The 18,567-nt window shown below is 46.2% G+C and overlaps 1 protein-coding gene across 5 annotated transcripts in view; it reads left to right on the forward strand.

Moving 5' to 3' along the window:
- rbpjl (recombination signal binding protein for immunoglobulin kappa J region-like) overlaps window positions 1-12,767 on the forward strand; it is a 98,564-nt gene extending 85,797 nt beyond the window's left edge. For 4 of the 5 annotated variants that reach the window (XM_059980979.1, XM_059980974.1, XM_059980976.1 and 1 more), the window contains 3 exons: window positions 3,147-3,302; window positions 6,241-6,344; window positions 9,352-12,767. In XM_059980979.1, coding sequence (XP_059836962.1) covers window positions 3,147-3,302; window positions 6,241-6,344; window positions 9,352-9,625 — 534 coding nt within the window. In that variant the 3' untranslated portion in view covers window positions 9,626-12,767. Of the gene's footprint in view, window positions 1-3,146; window positions 3,303-6,240; window positions 6,345-9,101; window positions 9,310-9,351 lie in introns of those variants that run through there. The other variant, XM_059980978.1, reaches the window with a different exon arrangement.
- The last annotated feature ends 5,800 nt before the right edge of the window (window positions 12,768-18,567 follow it).

The raw sequence follows: 18,567 nt of genomic DNA on the forward strand, positions 1-18,567 counted from the left end.
TAACACAACAAAATAAACGAAAGTAAATATAGCAACATCAATGGAAGTTGAGGATATGGTACAATTAGAGCTTCTCATGTCAGGTCAGGAAACTGATGGCAGTGGGGAAGAGACTGTTGTTGAACCATGACATACAGGTCTCAGTCCCTTGCACCTCCTGCCCAATGGTAGCAATGAGAAGAGGACATGGCCCGGATGGTGGGGATCCTTTAAGATCTACAACACCCCTTACTGATGTCCCTGATGTTTGGGAGAGCTGTACCCATGATGGAAGTGGATGAGCCCACCATCTCTCTGCAGCCTCTTGCGGTCTTGTGCATTGGAGTTCCATCTTGTTGTTTGTGGTACAGGTTGTTTTGTAGAGAGATACAGCACAGAATCAGGCCCTTCAACCCGCATCTCTTTTAAACTATCCCCTCGCACCTTAAATGCCTGTCCTTTATCATTTGAAAGTTCTACCCTGGGGGAAAAGTATTCTAATTCTCTACCCTGTTTTTGCTTCTAATCATTTTACAATCTTTTATCAGGAGCTTCTTTGAGCTAATATGCTTTTGGTGAAAGGTCTTCAACCTGAAATGAGAACTCCCCTTTCTGTTTCTGTAGGTGCTGCCTGACCCATTGTGAGTTATCAGCACTCGCTATTTAATTTCCCTGCTGAAAGGGAAAATTTCACCTTTTCCTCCACCCACTCAATCTGCCCATCATCATATACTCCTCCCCACACTGTTCGCGTCAGCCTTCCCCACCTCCCTTATTTGGTTCTGTATTCCTCCTTCCTATTCCGCACATCCTCCTCCTTAACACCGAGATGTTCCAGCACATTGCGTTGTCCTCAGAAACATCAAGGTCCCTCTCACTGGTGAAACCCCATTAATGATGCCACTATATTCTGCTTTTTGTCACTTGGATCCACCCATCACCTCCCAGCCTCTGTTCCCATTCTCATTCTCCCCTCCTCCATCTGCCTATCTTCCCTCCTCCCTCGGATCCACCCATCACCTCCCAGCCTCTGTCGCCATTCCCACTCTCCCCTCCTCCACCTCCCCATCACCTCTCCTCACCTGGATCCACCCATCACCTCCCAGCCTCTTATTGCCATTCCCACTCTCCCCTCCTCCACCTCCCCATCACCTCTCCTCACCTGGATCCACCCATCACCTCCCAGCCTCTTATTGCCATTCCCACTCTCCCCTCCTCCACCTCCCCATCACCTCTCCTCACCTGGATCCACCCATCACCTCCCAGCCTCTTATTGCCATTCCCACTCTCCCCTCCTCCACCTCCCCATCACCTCTCCTCACCTGGATCCACCCATCACCTCCCAGCCTCTTATTGCCATTCCCACTCTCCCCTCCTCCACCTCCCCATCACCTCTCCTCACCTGGATCCACCCATCACCTCCCAGCTCTTGATTCCCTCCTTCTACTCCCCTGTTTATACTGGCTATCTCCTTTCTGTCTTTAGTCCAGATGAAGTAAGGACCGGAAGCATCGACAGTCTATATCCCTCCACAGTTCCTCCAGCAGTTTAGTCTTTTTCTCTCCAGATTCCAGCATCTACTGTATCTTAGAACTATAGAACCATAGAACACTACAGCACAGTACAGGCCCTTCAGCCCTCCATGTTGAGCCGACCCATATAATCTTGTGTCCACATTTACTTGAGTTTGGGATCCCCATGTTCTATGATGGTGAGAGTAGTTTGCATGACTCTAGATGAATAAATTGCTTATTGAGGGTAAATTTTAATTTAATTTATTTATAAATAATTGTATATTTGGAGGGAACCTGAGGGAGATCTTCACTCAAAATGTGGTGGAAGTGTGGAATGAGGTGCCAGTGGGGGTGGAGGTTCAATGTTCAAAGTACAAAGTACATCAAAGTATATGCACATGCTACAACCTCGAGATTGGTCTCCTAACAGGCAGCCACCAAACAACGAATCCCAAAAGGACCCATGGAAATAATGAAGACTGTCCAGCACCCAATGTGCAGGGAGAGAGAGAGAAAAACAAATCATGTAAACAGTAAAGCACAATCAAATAGCATTCTGAACTGAAGCCCACAAATAGGGTCTGTCCCCAGACCCGTAATTCAGCGCAGAGTCGAGTACACCTCGTGGAGTGGCAGGCTGAACCGGCCCGTTCCTTGCCTCGGGCCCTGGCACTCTGACCTTTTCAATCGAGCCTGGCGCTTCAGTCACTTTGGTACATTCTGAGACCTGGACCCTGACACCGCGATGTGGCCTGTACCCGACCTTTCCGATTTGGCCCGGCACCTCAATTGATCGAACCTCGACTCTTCCCGGCTCTGGGCAATGGGCCCGCTGCCTCGCCTCGCCTCGGTTATCCCACATCGAATTGCCTCCATCCTAAGGGAAATAGCAAACTATCGCTGGTGATAACCATTTACCAAAAAAAGCATAATTAACAAAGTATTTAGTTATTTTACTTGTTTTGTTAGCCACCAGACAGAGGTCACTGAGACTCAGCATGCCATTTTAAACTGCTGATTATAACATTTAAGAGAAATTTGGACAGGGGCATACAATATGTGGGAGGGATATGGAGGGCAGCTCACATAAAATGCTAGGGGAACTCGGTAGGCCTGGCAGCATCTGTGGAAAAGAGAACAGTCAACATTTTGGGCTGAAACCCTTCATCAGAATTGGAGAAAAAAAAGATGAGGAATCAGTAGTAGGTGGGAGGAAGAGACACAAGGTGATAGGTGGGTACCCCTCCCTCCCTCCAGGTTTCACCTATCACTTTGTGTTTCTTCCTCCCACCTACTAACTCTGACTCCTCATCTTTCTTCTGATGAAGGGTCTTGCCCCGGAACGTCGACTGTTTACTCTTTTCCATCGATGCTGCCTGGCCTGCTGAGTTCCTCCAGCATTTTGTGTGTGTTGCTCAGAATTCCAGCATCTGCAGATTTTCTCTTGTTTGGGGCTATGGACGACATGGGTGAGAGTCGATGGGACTGCAGCACTCTATGGCTCTACAAAGAGTTTATTACTAAGAATAAGTTTATAAATTATTTATTTACTAAGAATTAATTTATAATTGCAAGAATCAATGGTGAATATATGGCAATCTCTACAAGTATTTGTCTCCTGAATGATTGGATCTTTTGTTGTGATCCTTCAAGGCGATCCCTTGCTCCAAGGAAGCCAATAAGGAAGTGTTGACTGATGGGGCCTGTTGGACAATTATTGGTACCGAGGCTGTGGAGTACACATTCAGTGAGAGCCTCACTCACCTGCACTCTCCTGTCACTCCTGTTCCTGTTATCAGCAGTCTTGAGGTAAGATCTTCTCAGCATTGTTGAGTTGGGCCAAAGGGCCAATTTCCATGCTGAATTATTGGACCGTAATGTAGGTGCAGAATTAGGCCGTTCAGTCCATCAAGTCTGCTCCGCCGTTCCATTACGGCTGATTTATTATCCCTCTCAACCCTATTCTCCTGCCTTCTTGCTGTAACATTAGATGCCCTCTCTAATCCAGAATCTATCAACTTCTGCTTTAAATATACCCATTGACTTGGCCTCCACAGCCATCTGTGGCAATTAATTCCACAGATTTACCACCCTCTGACTAAAAAAATTCCGCCTCATCTCTGTTCTATTGGGATGTCGCTGTATTCTGAGTTTTTGCCCTTGTCCTAGATCTTACAAGGATTTACTATCACCTCTGCAAATGGACAATCTCAGTCCAGCACACTGTACCGACGGGTAATGGAATTTATGTCCACATCTCCCTGAAAGAGGCCGCACAATCAGATAGGGTGGTGGAGAAGTCATTAGGCACACCTACCTTCATTAGTCCGTGCATTGAGCAGAATAATCGGGAAGTCACGGAGCTGTTCTGTAAAACTTTGTGTGCGTTTCTGGTCAGCCCACTACAGGGAGGATGTGGAGGCTTTGGAGAGGGTGCAGAAGAGGTTTACCAGAGTATTATAGACACACGATTGTTCAGGTCAAGGTGGCGCACTGCATTGAGGTCGAGACTCAGAATTGGTTAATTTTAGGTTCATAGGGATGGTTTCTGGGGGTAGCGCAGGTGAGTAAGGGGACAGGTTAGGGTTTAAGGACAGGCATGAGGGGATTTAGAGGTCAGGGGCCGTAAATGAAGAATTGGGTAGGAGCCCGAGACCGGGTCAGAACATTCTGTGGTAGAAGGTCAATGATTCCCATGGAAGGACGTTGGGTTGGCAAGTGCTTAGATATAGACCAGTGATCCCCATGGTCAGTGACTGAGTTGGTGGGTGAGGGCTGATGACCACCTCCCCAGGGTAATTAGCCCCAGGATTGGATGTTGATTCGAGACAGGAATTCAACAGGTCCTGATAAAGGGTCTTGGCCCAAAACATCGACTGTTCATTCCACTCCATAGATGCTGCCTGACCTGCTGTGTTTGTCCAGAATTTTGTGTGTGTTACCTGGATACTCTCTGGATTAGAGGGACATGTTGTAAGGTGAGGTTGGAGAAACTTAGGTTGTTTTCCCTGGAGTGATGGAGGCTGAGAAGAGATCTGATTGAAGTTTATATAATTACAAGGGGCATACAGTGCCTATAAAAGTATTTACCCCACCCCTTGGAAGTTTTCATGTTTTATTGTTTTACAACAATGAATTACAGTGCATTTAATTTGGCTTCTTTTGACACTGATCAACAGAAAAAGACTCTTTCATGTCAAAGTGAAAACAGATCTCCACAAAGTGATCTAAATTAATTACAAATTTAAAATGTAAAATAATTGATTGCATAAGTGTTCACCCCCTTTAATATGACACAACAAATCACCAATGGTGCAGCCAATTGGTTTTAGAAGTCACGTAATTAGTTAAATGGAGTTAAAAGGCACAGAAGCTCCTCTTTCACCTCAGACGGTTGAGGAAGTTTGGTATGGGCCCCCAGATCCTAAGGACTTTCTACAGGGCCACAGTTGAGAGCATCCTGACTGGCTGCATCACTGCCTGGTTTGGGAACTGTACCTCCCTCAATCACAGGACTCTGCAGAGAGTGGTGTGGACAGTCCAGTATATCTGTAGTTGTGAACTTCCAATGATTCAGGACATTTACAAGGATAGGTGTGTAAAAAGAGCTCGTAGGATCATTGGGGACCTGAGTCATCCCAACCTCACTCTATTCCATCTGCTACCATCTGGGAAACGGTACCGCAGCATAAAAGCCAGGACCAACAGGCTCCAGGACAGCTTCTTCCACCAGGCCATCAGACTGATTTGGGTGTGCCCCATATTACATTGACTGTTCTATTTATTGTAAATTACTATGATTGCACATTGCACATTTAGATGGGGACATAGCATTAAGATTTTTGCTCCTCGTGTATGTGAAGGATGTAAGAAATAAAGTCAATTCAATTCAATTCACTCAACCTTACATGAATACAGCCAAATGAAGCAGCATTATTCCTGGGCCAAGGTGCAAATGCACACACCAGTCACACACAGCTCAAGGCACATATGAGGTAGGAAGCATATATAACAGATGAGTAAAGTACAGTCTCACAAAAATAGTCCCAGACTCGGAGTCAATGAATGTTGGAGAAACCTGCATTTGAAAATGATGCAGCTTGTCTTCTGCTGAGCGAACAATGGGGTGCCAGCAACAAATCCAGTTTGGATATCGCTCCACACCACCTCTAGTGGAGTGCAACTGGTTCTGATGCCTTTCTCCTGGGTGGCTGTTAACAGTCAACACTGTGGCTTGAGGCCTAGTCCTCAATACAACCGAGGCCACACAGCTCCCCCTCTGTCCATTGTTCAGGATGGATTTGCTAAGTGAACGCTGTATTGAATTTTTGAGGCAGTAACAAGGAGGGAGGGTGTTTGATGGAATTTACATAGATTCTAGCATAGTTTTTGACAAGGCCCCACCTGGCAGTATGATCAAGAGTTAGAAGCCCACAATCTTCAAAGGAACATAGTATATTGGATCCAAAGTTGCCTCCAAGGTGAAGGGCAACGATTGGCCAGTGTTTCTGTGATTAGAAAACTGGTGAGGTTCTAAAGGTCTCATTACTCAATCCCTTGTTCTCTTGGTGCTCTTGACCCCAGTGTGAAAGATCTGCTCATCTCACTTCTGGTTTCACCTGGTCTTCACAGCCATCCTCACTATGGAAGAGGGAGGAGAGAGGGCTCTCATTTGTGTGAGTCTGGGTCACTGACTGACTTCTCTTGGGTGACCGCAAACTGACAGAGTTTGTTCTTGCTTCCCAAGCTGAATGGAGGAGGTGACGTGGCAACGTTAGAACTCCAAGGAGAGAGCTTCAGCCCCGACCTGAAAGTGTGGTTTGGTGACGTGGAGGCTGAGACAATGTACAGGTAACCAAGATGTTAGAAACCTGCGCTGATCTGATTTGTTGCAAATGATGCATGTCATTGTACGATTCAAAATTCGATGTTAATGTGACAAATAGAGCTGATCTTAAGATTGCAAAAGAACACGGCAGGATCTAGTTGGAGATGCAGGCAGAGAAACAGCAGAGCTTAACCCAGGCAAGTGCTAGGGGTCGCTCTCCAGGAGATTAAATGTAATTGAAAAGTATGTAGTTAATTTCATGGCTCACAGCCCTGGTGGATGGTCACAGTCTTTTACCCAGAGAAGCGGAGTCTGATACTGGAAGGGTGGTTTCAGAATCAGAATCACGTTTAGTATCACTGGCAACTGTCATGAAATTTGTTGTCTTTGCTACAGCAGTACATTGCAATGCATATTAATAGAGAGAAAACATGAATTATAGTAAATATACTTATGTTAAATAGTTAAATTAATTAAGTAGTGCAAGAATAGAAATAGAAAAGTAGTGAGGTAGTGGTCATGGGTTCAATGTCCATCTAGAAATTGACTCGCAGAGGGGAAGAAGCTGTTCCTGAATCGTTGAGTGTGTGCCTTCAGGCTCCTGTACCTCCTCCCTGATGGCAGAGGGGAAGAAGCTGTTCCTGAATCGTTGAGTGTGTGCCTTCAGGCTCCTGTACCTCCTCCCTGATGGCAGAGGGGAAGAAGCTGTTCCTGAATCGTCGAGTGTGTGCCTTCAGGCTCCTGTACCTCCTCCCTGATGGCAGAGGGGAAGAAGCTGTTCCTGAATCGTCGAGTGTGTGCCTTGAGGAGCAGCTTCTTCCCCTCTGCCATCCGGTTTAAGATGAGTTAAAGGGGAAAGCTTTGAGGAGCAGGCTTCACACAGAGAGAGGTCGATATATGGAACGAGCTGCCAGACGGAGTGGTAGAGGCGGGTACAATTACAACACTTGGAAGCCATTTGCACAGGTTCATGGATGGGAAAGGCTTAGACGGGTAAGTGTTAACTGCCGGCAACTGAGACTCAGCTTAGTCTGGCACTTTGGACAAATTGTCTGTTTCCATAAGACCATAGGAAATAGGAGCAGACTTAGGCCATTCAGCCCATCGAGTCTGCTCTGCCACTCCATCATCGCTGATTTATTATCCCTCCCAAACCCGTTCTACTGCCTTCTCCCTGTAACCTTTGATGCTCTTACTAATCATGAAACTATCAACCTCTGCTTTAAATATACCCAATGACTTGGCCACCTGTGGCAACAAGTTCTACAGATTCACCACCCTCTGGCTAAAGAAATTCCTCCTCGTCTCTGCTTGAAAGAGTGCCCTTTTGTTCTGTGGCTGTGCCCCCAGTCCTAGACTTTCCCACTCTTCCAAAATTTGTCACTATATCCACTTTATCTAGGTCAGTGATCCCGACAACAGTAGTTAATTATTAGGAAGTATTCTAAGGGGGATAGCGAGAGAGCTGTAGAGATGTTTGCCTCTCTGACTGGAGGCCTAGAAACATAGAAAACCTACAGCACAATACAGGTCATTCAGCCCACAAAGTTGTACTGAACATGTCCCTACCTTAGAAATTACGAGGCTTACCCATAGCCCTCTATTTTACTAAGCTCCATGTACCTATCCAAAAGTCTCTTAAAAGGCCCTATCATATCAGCCTCCACCACCATTGCCGGCAGCCCATTCCACACACTCACCACTCTCTGAGTGAAAAACTTACCCCTGACATCTCCTCTGTACCTGTTCCCCAGCACCTTAACCTGTGTCCTCTTGTGGCAACCATTTCAGCCCTGGGAAAAAGCCTCTGACTATCCACACGATCAATGCCTCTCATCATCTTGTACACCTCTCAGGCCACCTCTCATCCTCCATCACTCCAAGGAGAAAAGGACGCGTGCCACAGGGATTGGTGCTGGGTCTGTTGTTGTTTGTCATCTACTGTATATCAAAAATCTGGATGTTAGTGTGGTGAAGTGGGCCAGTATATTTGCAGAATTCTCCCACTATTTGCATAATGTATATTTCTATGATTGTATATATAAGCCCACAACAAATTTAAAGAAAAGACAGCAACTTAGAAGTGTCAGAAGTTTAGATGGAGTCCAGGAAATGACCTCAAGTTGACCCAATGGGGAACCATGGGATGGAAGGAAGGAAAGGGACTGAAACCTGGTGTTCTAGTGGTTAGGATTTGGCACTCTCAGCGTTCTGTCCCAGGTTTTGATTCCCGGCCAGGGAACTAGACGTTACACGTGGGGCTCCCAGGGAAGTTAATTCAGAGAATAATGAGACACCGCAGTAACATAGCAATTAGCATGATGCTATTACAGCTTAGGGTGTTAGAGTTCAGAAATCAATTGCAGTGCTCTCTGGAGGGAGTTCTATTTCTCAGCCCTTCGACCTCCGATTTAACCCCAGTCTAATCATAGGACAATTTACAATGACCAATTAACCTGCTAGCCGGATGTCTATAGACTGCAAGATGAAACCGGAGCACCCGGAGGAAACCCACGTGGTCACGGGAAGAACATACAAACTCCTTACAGATAATGGCGAATGAACCTAGGCTGCTGGTACTGTAAAGTGTTGGTCCAACTACTAGGATGGTAGCCGTTCTAAACCACGAATGTGTGAATTCCCTCCAGATGCTGCGGTTTCTTCCCACAGTCCAAAGACGTACCAGTAAATTGGTTAATTAGTCATTGTAAATTTTGTGGTTAATTTGGTGGATTGCTGAAGGGTTTTGGCTTGAAATGTCGAATGTGTTCTTCTCCTAGATGCTGCCTGGCCTGCTGAGTTCCTCCAGCATTTTGCATGTGTTACTCGGAGTTCCAGCATCTGCGGATTTTCTCTTTTGTTTGTGATTAGATCGCTGGGTGGGCTGGAAGAGCCTGTTCTGTGCTGTATCTCTGAAATAAAATAGTTGTTTCAATGTACTCATGACAAATAAACTTGAATCTTGACACAAGGGAGTGTGGGTGTGGAAGAGTGAAGAGCGGAACTGAAATCAGCACCTTGTCTTCACAGAAACCCCAAGTCCCTCCTGTGTGTGGTGCCCGATATCAGTTCGTACAGCAGCGAGTGGCGTTGGCTTCGTCAGCCCATCACGGCACCCCTCTTCCTGATGAGGAGTGACGGACTCATCTTCTCCAGTGTCTTCTCCTTCACCTACACCCCTGAGCAGAGCTGCTTTACTGGCCAGAGGGTGGTGCGGGAGATCCCCGAAGACTCTGACAACTTCCTCAACACTATCCATCAGGAGTTCACTCGCACCAACTTCCACCTCTTCATGCAGAGCTAAGAGGGGAAAAGCCAAGGTCTCCTTCCATCGTATGGTATCCTGGGTCAAGCTAATGTCCTGTATCTGTCACTCTGAGTTTCTTGACTTGTATCGGTCCCTAGTCAGACAACACATTCTTAAAGTTAGATTCACAGAACACTATAGTACAGACACAGGCCCCTAGTCCATGCCAAACTGTTATTCTGTCCATTCCCATTGACCTCTACCTGGACCGTAGCCCTCCATGCCCCTCATATCCATGTACCTATCCAAACTTCTCTTAAATGTTGCAATCAAACCTGGATCCACACTTGTGCTGGCAGCTCATTCCACACTCTCACCACCCTCTGCGTGAGGAAATTCCCCCTCAGGTTCTCTTAAACATTTCACCTTTCACCCTTAACCTATGACCGCCAGTTCTAATCTCACCCAATCTCATTGGGAATAGCCTGTTTGTTTGATAGGGAAAACCCTATCTATACGCCTCATAATTTTGTGTCATCATCAAGTGCCATGTTGTATGACATGGACAAACATGACTGTTCTTGGCAAATTTTTCTGCAGAAGTGGTTTGCCATTGCCTTCTTTTGGGCAGTGTCTTTACAAAACAGGTGACCCCAGGCGTTATCAATACTCGTCAGAGATTGTCTGCCTGGTGTCAGTGGTCGTATAACTAGGACTTGTGATATGCACCAGCTGCTCATATAACCAGCTGCTCCCATGGCTTCACGTGACCCTGATCAGGGGGATTAGCAGGTGCTACACCTTGCTCAAGGGTGACCTGTAGGCCAGCGGAGGGAAGGAGTGCCTTACACCACCTTTGGTAGAGATGTATCTCCACCCCACCACCCAATAATTTAGTGTACCTCTGTCAAATCTCCCCTCATTTTCCTGTGCTCCAGGCAATAAAGTCTTAACCTATTCAACCTTTCCCTATAACTCAGGACCGCAGGTCCAAGCAATGTTCTTGTAAGTTTTCTCTGAATTCTTTCAATACTATTAGAATCTTTCCTGTAGCTAGGTGACCAGAAATGCACACAGCTTAGCTTTATGTTTAAATTTTATCCATACTACCAACCCCAAACCCTCAAATGCACCCCCACCCCACCAAGGGCCAGCGCCTCAATTCCTTCCTTATGTCCGGAAACACATTGAGCCTGAACAGTCTGCAGGTCTCTGTTCTCCCCTATTCTCACATCTACGCACCTTTCAGAGATCCTCTTCAATGTTCAAAGTAAATTTGTTATCCAAGTACTGTACATACATGTCACCACTTACAACCCATTGTCTTGCAGGCATACACTGTGAATCCAAGAACCATCATGTAATCAATGAAAGACCATGCCCAATGGCACAGACAAACGGCCAATGTGCAAAGGACAATGAACTGTGCAAATACAAAAAGAAAAAAAAATTATAATTATAAATAAGCAATAAATATTGGGAACATTGGATGAAGAGTCATTGAAAGTGAGTCCATAGCTCGTGGGAACAGTTAAGTGAGGGGGCAAGTGAAGTTGAGTGACGTTATCCCCTTTTGTTCAGGGGCCTGATGGTAGAGGGGTGATAACTGTTCCTGAAGTGTGAGTCCTGAGGCTCCTGTACCTTTTCCCTGAGAGCTGCAGCAAGAAGAGAGCCTGGGCTGGGTGATGAGGGTCTCCAATGATGGAGTGACAACACTCCGTGTAGATGTGCTCTATTGTGGGGAGGACTTGACCCTCTTCTGGCACCCCTACCTGACCCCCCCTCCCAACTCCCCTCCCACCCCCCTCTTTTTTCTGTGTTTTGGCATTAATTCTTGGTGACAGAACAGCTTGAAATGTTTTGTCCTTAAAGGGTCTGTAAACCGTACTGTAACTTGATAATTGGGGATCCCCAACATTCAATCACATTCCCTATAACACAGAAGAATCCATACACTACAGACCCTGCTGGCAGGTGGAATGGGAGGAGGGGAAAGAAAGAAACGATTTGGGGGCTGGGGATGCGTGGGTGTAGGGGGAAGAGGGCAAGTCAGAGGGACAAGAAAAAATTAATAGCGGCCGGAGCAGGTTGACTGAAATGGAATGATGCCCCAATCACCTATGTGTGATCAATTTTTAATCCTATACATTTACAGCCTCACAAGGCGCTGGAGGAACTCAGCTAGTCAGGCAGCGTCTATGGTGGGGAATAAAAAAGTCAACGGTTCAGGGCGAGACCCTGTATCAGGACTAGAAAGGAAGGGGACAGAAGCCAGAATAAGAAACTTAGGGGAGGCGGAGGGGGCACAACCTGGCAGGTGATGGGTGAGACCAGGTGAGGGAGAAGGCATGTGGGTGGAGGAGGGGGGTGAATTGAGAAGCTGGAAGATGATAGGTGGAGACAGTTGTAGGGCTGGGGAAGAAGGAATCTGATAGGAGTAGACTATGGGAGAAAGGGAAGAAAGTGGAGAAGAAAAGGGAGATAGCGAGCATGTGAAGAGAAGGGGGGGAACAAGAGGAGATAATGAGTGTGTGAGGAGATGAGAAGGGGTGGGAGGGGGTGAACTTACTGGAAGTTAGGGAAATTGATGTTCATCCCATCAGGTTGGAGTCTGCCAAGACAGAATATGTGGTGTTGTTCCTCCAATCTGAGTGTGGCCTCATTGCAACAGTAGAGGAGGCCGTGGACAGACATGGAATGGGAATAGGTAGTCAAATTGAAACGGGCGGCCACAGGGAAATCCTGCTTTTGTAGCGGACAGTGAATGTGCTCAACAAAGCAGTCCCCCAATCTGCTTCAGGTTCCACCGATGGAAAGTGAATACAATAGATGACCCCAACAGACTTACAGGTGAAGAGTCACTTTACCAAGAGGGACCGTTTTTGTGTCTTTGCATCCAGTTCCCTCAGGGTGGCCCTCTATTTACCCTCCCCCTCAGTCTGTAAAGCTGGAACAGGAACAATATCAGGGCTGATATCTTCAACACAGGAGCATTCAGCAGTGGAAAGCGGTGGTATTGGAATGTGCGTGTGTAGAACGCGGCTCCTCCTTCCCCAGCAGAGCCACCAGCTGTCATTAAGTGCAAATCATACCTGGAAAAATCAATGGGAAAAAAATCATCTTTCGTTCTGTGGGATGTGCGTGATTGCTGAGATTTTTCTGTACGTTGATGTCAAAGAATAAACCTGGTGTTTATTGCTTGCTTGGGACAGGTCTGGTTGTATTTGTAGCCATTTGAATGGATCCAGCGTGTCCAAAAGAGAAAAGACAGATGAGCTTTATTTGCCATACACAATGAAATGTGTTGTTTGCATCAGTGACCCACACCATCTGAGGATGTGCTGGAGGTATCCTGCAAGTGTTGCTTCCAGCACCATGCCCAGAACTTACTAACCCTAACCTGTATGTCTCTCCTTCAAGAGGACCGTAGCTCGTTGTGCTCAGAACTTACTAACCCTAACCTGTATGTCTCTCCTTCAAGAGGACCGTAGCCCTTTGTGCCCAGAACTTACTAACCCTAACCTGTATGTCTCTCCTTCAAGAGGACCGTAGCTCGTTGTGCTCAGAACTTACTAACCCTAACCTGTATGTCTCTCCTTCAAGAGGACCACAACCTCGCCATAGGGTTTGGAGGCTTCTGTGCCTCAGTGACACAGAGGGTCATGCAGGCTGGAGTCAGGACTTCATGCTTTGGATCTTGGTAGGATCACCCATTCCAAACAGGCCTAGCGAAGAGCGGCCTACTGGGTCCTCCAGGTTTGGGGGTTCAACTCAAGGCCAACCCTGACTGGTCAAGCAAAACTGTTATGGAAACAAAAATGAACCCTACAGGGACCTTCATTATTGCCCTAAATGCCAGCAATGTAAAAAGCAAAACAGAGAAGAGTACATCTTTGGACAGTTGGAGGGAACTGGAGCATCCTGAGGAAACACATGTGGTCAAGGGGAGAACGTACAAACTCCTTACAGACAGCAATGAGAATTGAAACCCGATTTTCTGATCACTGGTGCTATTGTCACACGGGACTGATGGTCCTGGGTCAGTTGTGATTGTTGCTAATGCTGAAAGCTCTGCCAACGTGGAGGGCTAGCAAAGACCCTGGCCTGACTCCAGTTGCTGGGACGATTGGGACATAGCATGTCTCTCATGTGTTCCTGGGTAGTGAGGTAGTGATGAAAGCTGTTTGGATGGTTTCCCAGTGGCTTCTTCACACATCTATCGTTGGTTGACATGGGCACCAATCCTACATCCAACACCTTCATCCCACCAAATGGGACGAGAGGACTGGATGACCAGTTCTGCTGTCAAAGAATCATACAGCCCCTCTGGTCCAACTCATCCATACTGACCAAGGTGCCCATCTGACCTGGTGCCACTTGAGGTGTTTGCCCTTCTGGATACTTCCTACCGATATACTTGTCAAAATTCCTTTAAGATGTTACAATTTTACACATTTCTATGTCAAGGTCAAAATGTTTATTGTAATTGCAAGTACGTATGTGCAAAGTGAAATGAAAAGCTTACATCAGTTTTAGAGCCACATGGCATCAGGTAAGCAGCATTAGAGTCATAGAGAACTGCAGCACCAAAACAGGCCCTTCAGCCCATCTACTACATGCTGAACTGTTACTCTACCTAGTCCCATCAACCTGCACCCAGACAATAGCCCTCCATACCCCTCCCATCCATGTACTTATCCAAAATTCTCTCAAATATCGAAATCAAACACACATCAAACACGGCAGTCCTGAAGAAGGGTTTCAGCCTGAAAAATTGACTGTTAATTCATTTCCACGGACCTGCTGGCTTTCCCCAGCATTTTGTTTGTGTTGCTCTGGGTTTTCAGCATCTGGAGAATCTCTTGTGTTTCGGACATGGAGCAGTACAGCTCAGGAACAGGCCCTTTGCTGTGCCAAACCAAATCAATCAGTAATCAATAAATTAGCATTCTCAAGAAAAATAAATGAAACAATTTTTATGAGAATGAACACAATTAGAGAAATGCAAAGTCCACTTTAGTGTAGAGTGATCGGAGCCGTTGTCTTGTTGCTAAACTGTAGTGATCAGGATTGTGTCAGTTGGTTCAGGAACTGAATGGTTGCCAAGAGCAGCTGTTCTTGAATATGGTCGTGTGGGACTTCAGGCTTCTACATGCCATGCCCACGGGTATAAGGGAGCATTTCTGGGACCGGTGCATTCTGGGATGGGGTGACCGCGTGGCGGCACGGTAGTGTAGTGGTTAGCGCAACACTTTGCAGTGCAGGTGACCTGGGTTCAATTCCCGCTGTCTACAAGGGGTTTGTACGTTCTCCCTGTGATTGTGTGGGTTTCCTCCCGGTGCTCCGGTTTCCTCCCACACTCCAAAGACGTACCAGTTGTTAGGTTAACTAATCATTGTAAATTCTCCCGTGATTAGGTTAGGATTAAATCAGGGGATTGCTGGGCAGCACGTTTTGAAGGGCTGGAAGGGCCTATTCCGCGATCTTATTTATCCGAATAAATAAATATTGAATTTGAAACTGTAAGCAGTGTGTATGGTAGCACTGTAATACAGTAATCACTGAATAAGCCTCCTTTGGAAAAGGAATGAAACACAATGCAGACTAACTGGCACCCAGGGTGTTGTGCTCAGCACCTCCTGCTTCATTTTGGAGACGCCACAGGGTGTTATTCTATTTGGTTAAGGAATGTTGAGATTAAATATTTTGTCCGACTACTGCACCACTGGGGTTTTCCCCAATAGTACCTCAGCGTCAATTTCTGCACGCTACCTGCAGTCACATACCAAACCCATCCGCACTGTTAACAAACACACTGGAGTCAACCAGGAGCTGTGCAGCTCCGTGTTAGCAGAGAGTAAACAACATGGCTGCCTGTCTTGACCTGTCAGGAACGATGCACTTTCAGTGGCCACATGATTAGACTCCCCTTGAACCTAATCCACTGGCCACTGAGCGTATGCTTGTGGTTTCTGTTGCTGCAGCCCATCCACTTCAAAGTTCGACGTGTTGTGCATTCAGAGATGCCCCTCTGCACACCACTGTAGTAACACGTGATTATGAGTTACTGTTGCCTTCCTGTCAACTTGAGCCAATCTGGCTATTCTCGGATTTTTCTCATTAACAAGGTATTTTCACCCACAGAACGGTCGCTCACAGGATGTTTTTATTTGTTTTTTGCACCATTCTCTGTAAACACTAGAGACTGTTGTGTGTGAAAATCCCTGGATATCAGCAGTTTCTTGAGATACTCAAACCACCCCGTCTGGAAGCTCATTCCACACTCTCACCACCCTCTGAGTGAAGAAGTTTCCTCTCTTGTTCCCCTTAATCGTTTCACCTTTTACTCTTAACCCATGACCTCAAGTTGTAACCTCACTCAACCTCCAAGGAAGGGTCCTGAGGAAGTGTCTCGGTCCGAAACGTTGACAGGACTTCTCCCTATAGATGCTGCCTGGCCTGCTGTGTTCCACCAGCAGTTTGTGTGTGTTGTTCTCAGAGGAAAAAGCCTGCTTTCATTTAACCTATTTATGCCCTTAATAATCTTGTATATCTGTATCAATTTTGTGTATCTTCTGCATTCTAAGGAATGAAGTCCTAACCTGTTTGACCTATCCATATAACTCAGCTCCTCAAGTCCCAGCAACATCCTTGTTATTTTTTTTTTGCACTCTATCAACCTTACATCTTTCCTGACGGTAGGTGACCAAAACTGGACACGATACTCCAAATTATGCCTCAGCAATGTCTTGTACAACTTCAACATCACATCCCATCTCCTGTACTCAGCACATTGAATTATGAAGGCTAATCTGCCAAAAGCTTTTTTTATGACCCTATCTACCTGTGATGCCACTTTCAATGAATTACGGATTTGTATTCCCAGATGCCTCTGTTTGACTGCACTCAGTACCCTACTGCTCACCACGTAAAATCTACCCTGGCTGGTCCTACTGAAGTGCAAAAGCTCACACTTGCCTGTGTTAAATTCCATCTGCCATTTTTAACCCATTTTTCCAGTTGGTCCAGATCATGGTGCAAGCTTTGATAGTCTTCTGTGCCCCCCAACTACACCCCCCAACCTTGGTATTTTCTGCCAATTTGCTGATCCAGTTTACAGACTATCATCTAGATCATTAATATAGATGACAAACAACATTGGACTCTTCAATGACAGAGTTTTAGAAAGGAAGAACAAATTAAGAGTCAGAACGCTTGAGAATGAAGTTAGTTACCTGGGACAATGTCATGTCGGTTTTAAGTTCATTTGGTATTTTTATTCTTTTGTAATTCAGCGATACAGCACGGAGCAGGCCATTCGGCCCTTTGGGCCATGCTGCCCCAGCAACCCCCGAGAAACCCGAATAACCCTAACCTAATCATGGGACAATTTACAAGGACCAGTTAACCCACCTGGTATGCTTTTGGGCTGTGGGAGGACACCAGAGCACCCGGAGGAAACCCACGCATTCCACGGGGTGGACATACAGAAACTCCTTACAGAACAGTGCCGATATTGAACGCTGAACACCGGACAGCCCGAGCTGTAATAGCATCACGTTAACCACTACACTACCGTGGTGCCCGTATTTAGGAGAAAGAGAATGGTGTGTTGCGAGAAAGGCTGGAAGGTGGCTGGGCTGAGCAACACACATAAAACACTCGAGGAACTCAGCTGATTTGGCAGTGCCAATGGAGGGAAATGAACAGCTGAGCCAAGACCCTTCATTGGGACCTTCGTCACGAGACTGGACAAACCTGGATAGTTTTCTCTGCAGCGGCGGAGGATGAGGGGAGATCTGACAGACGTTATAAGATTACACTGGGGCATGAAGGGTTAGTTTTTTACTCAATGGTGGATGCCCGGTATGGTGGTACAGGCAAATATATGAGAGGTATTTAGATAGGCATATGAATATGAGGAAGATGGAGGGATATGGATGTTGTGTAGGTAGGAGGGATTAGTTTTTAGAGGTTAGATTTACTTTTTAGCTGGGCTGATGGGCCTGTTCTTGTGCTGTACAGTTCCTTGTTCTGGGACTTTCATGTCCCTCCATCCAGAGATAGTACCTGACCTGCTGAGCTTCCCCCATATTTTGTGTGTGCCACTCAAGTTTCCCAGCGTCTGCAGAATTGCGGATGTTAGAATGGTCTTCTGGTTTCTAACTTTACAGGGGAAATGGGCCTAATCCAGGCCTGTAGGATTAGTGTTGCCGGGCTAAAGGGCCTGTTTCTGTCCTCCATGACTCCTTCAGGAATGAACAGCTTGCACTCTCTCACCATCTCAGTTTGTCACACGCACTTCCCGGCAGCTGTCATATTTTCTCACCCGCTGCCACTGTGGGAAGTTAGGGGTGTACAGTGCCCATTTTGTGAAGAGTGACGTGTTAACTACAAGTCAATTAATTTTGCGGTGTGGGTTGAGAGGTCAATGCTTGATGGGGCAGGCAGGAGATTTAACCTGTTCTATGGAATCCTTGGTAGTTTTCTGAAAGTAATTCCAACAAAACCTTTATTTATCTACTGCTTAATCTCCATTCCAAGAAGAAAAATCTGACCCTATTAATCTGTCTCTTGGTCTATGCAGTATTTGTTTCCCAGGAAAAAATGTTCAGAAATTTACTAGAAAATGCTCATGACAAATTGCTCAGGATTGTTTGAGGGGAATTTTTTGGGAATCCCCTACATACCAATGACTTTGGTTTGCTTGAACTGTTTACCCCACTCAGCAGCAGTGTTTGTTTGAGTGGAACTAGGTGTTGGAGCAGGAGAATTTTGCTCCTCAGTTGCTGTTTATTGGGCTCTGCTCCCTCCCCAGAATCATAGTGAAATATCATCTTTAATCAGCAACTACGCACACAAGGCTTTTGTGCCTTGGTTAATCAGTCAACATAATCAAAGCACCCCAGACAGTCTCTCAACTCCTCTCTCCCACTGGGCAGAAGGTACAAAAGCCAGAAAGATACAAAAACCACCAGGCTCAAGGACAACTTCTATCT

This window comes from Hypanus sabinus, chromosome 9 (assembly GCF_030144855.1).
Source record: "Hypanus sabinus isolate sHypSab1 chromosome 9, sHypSab1.hap1, whole genome shotgun sequence".
NCBI lineage: Eukaryota > Metazoa > Chordata > Chondrichthyes > Myliobatiformes > Dasyatidae > Hypanus > Hypanus sabinus.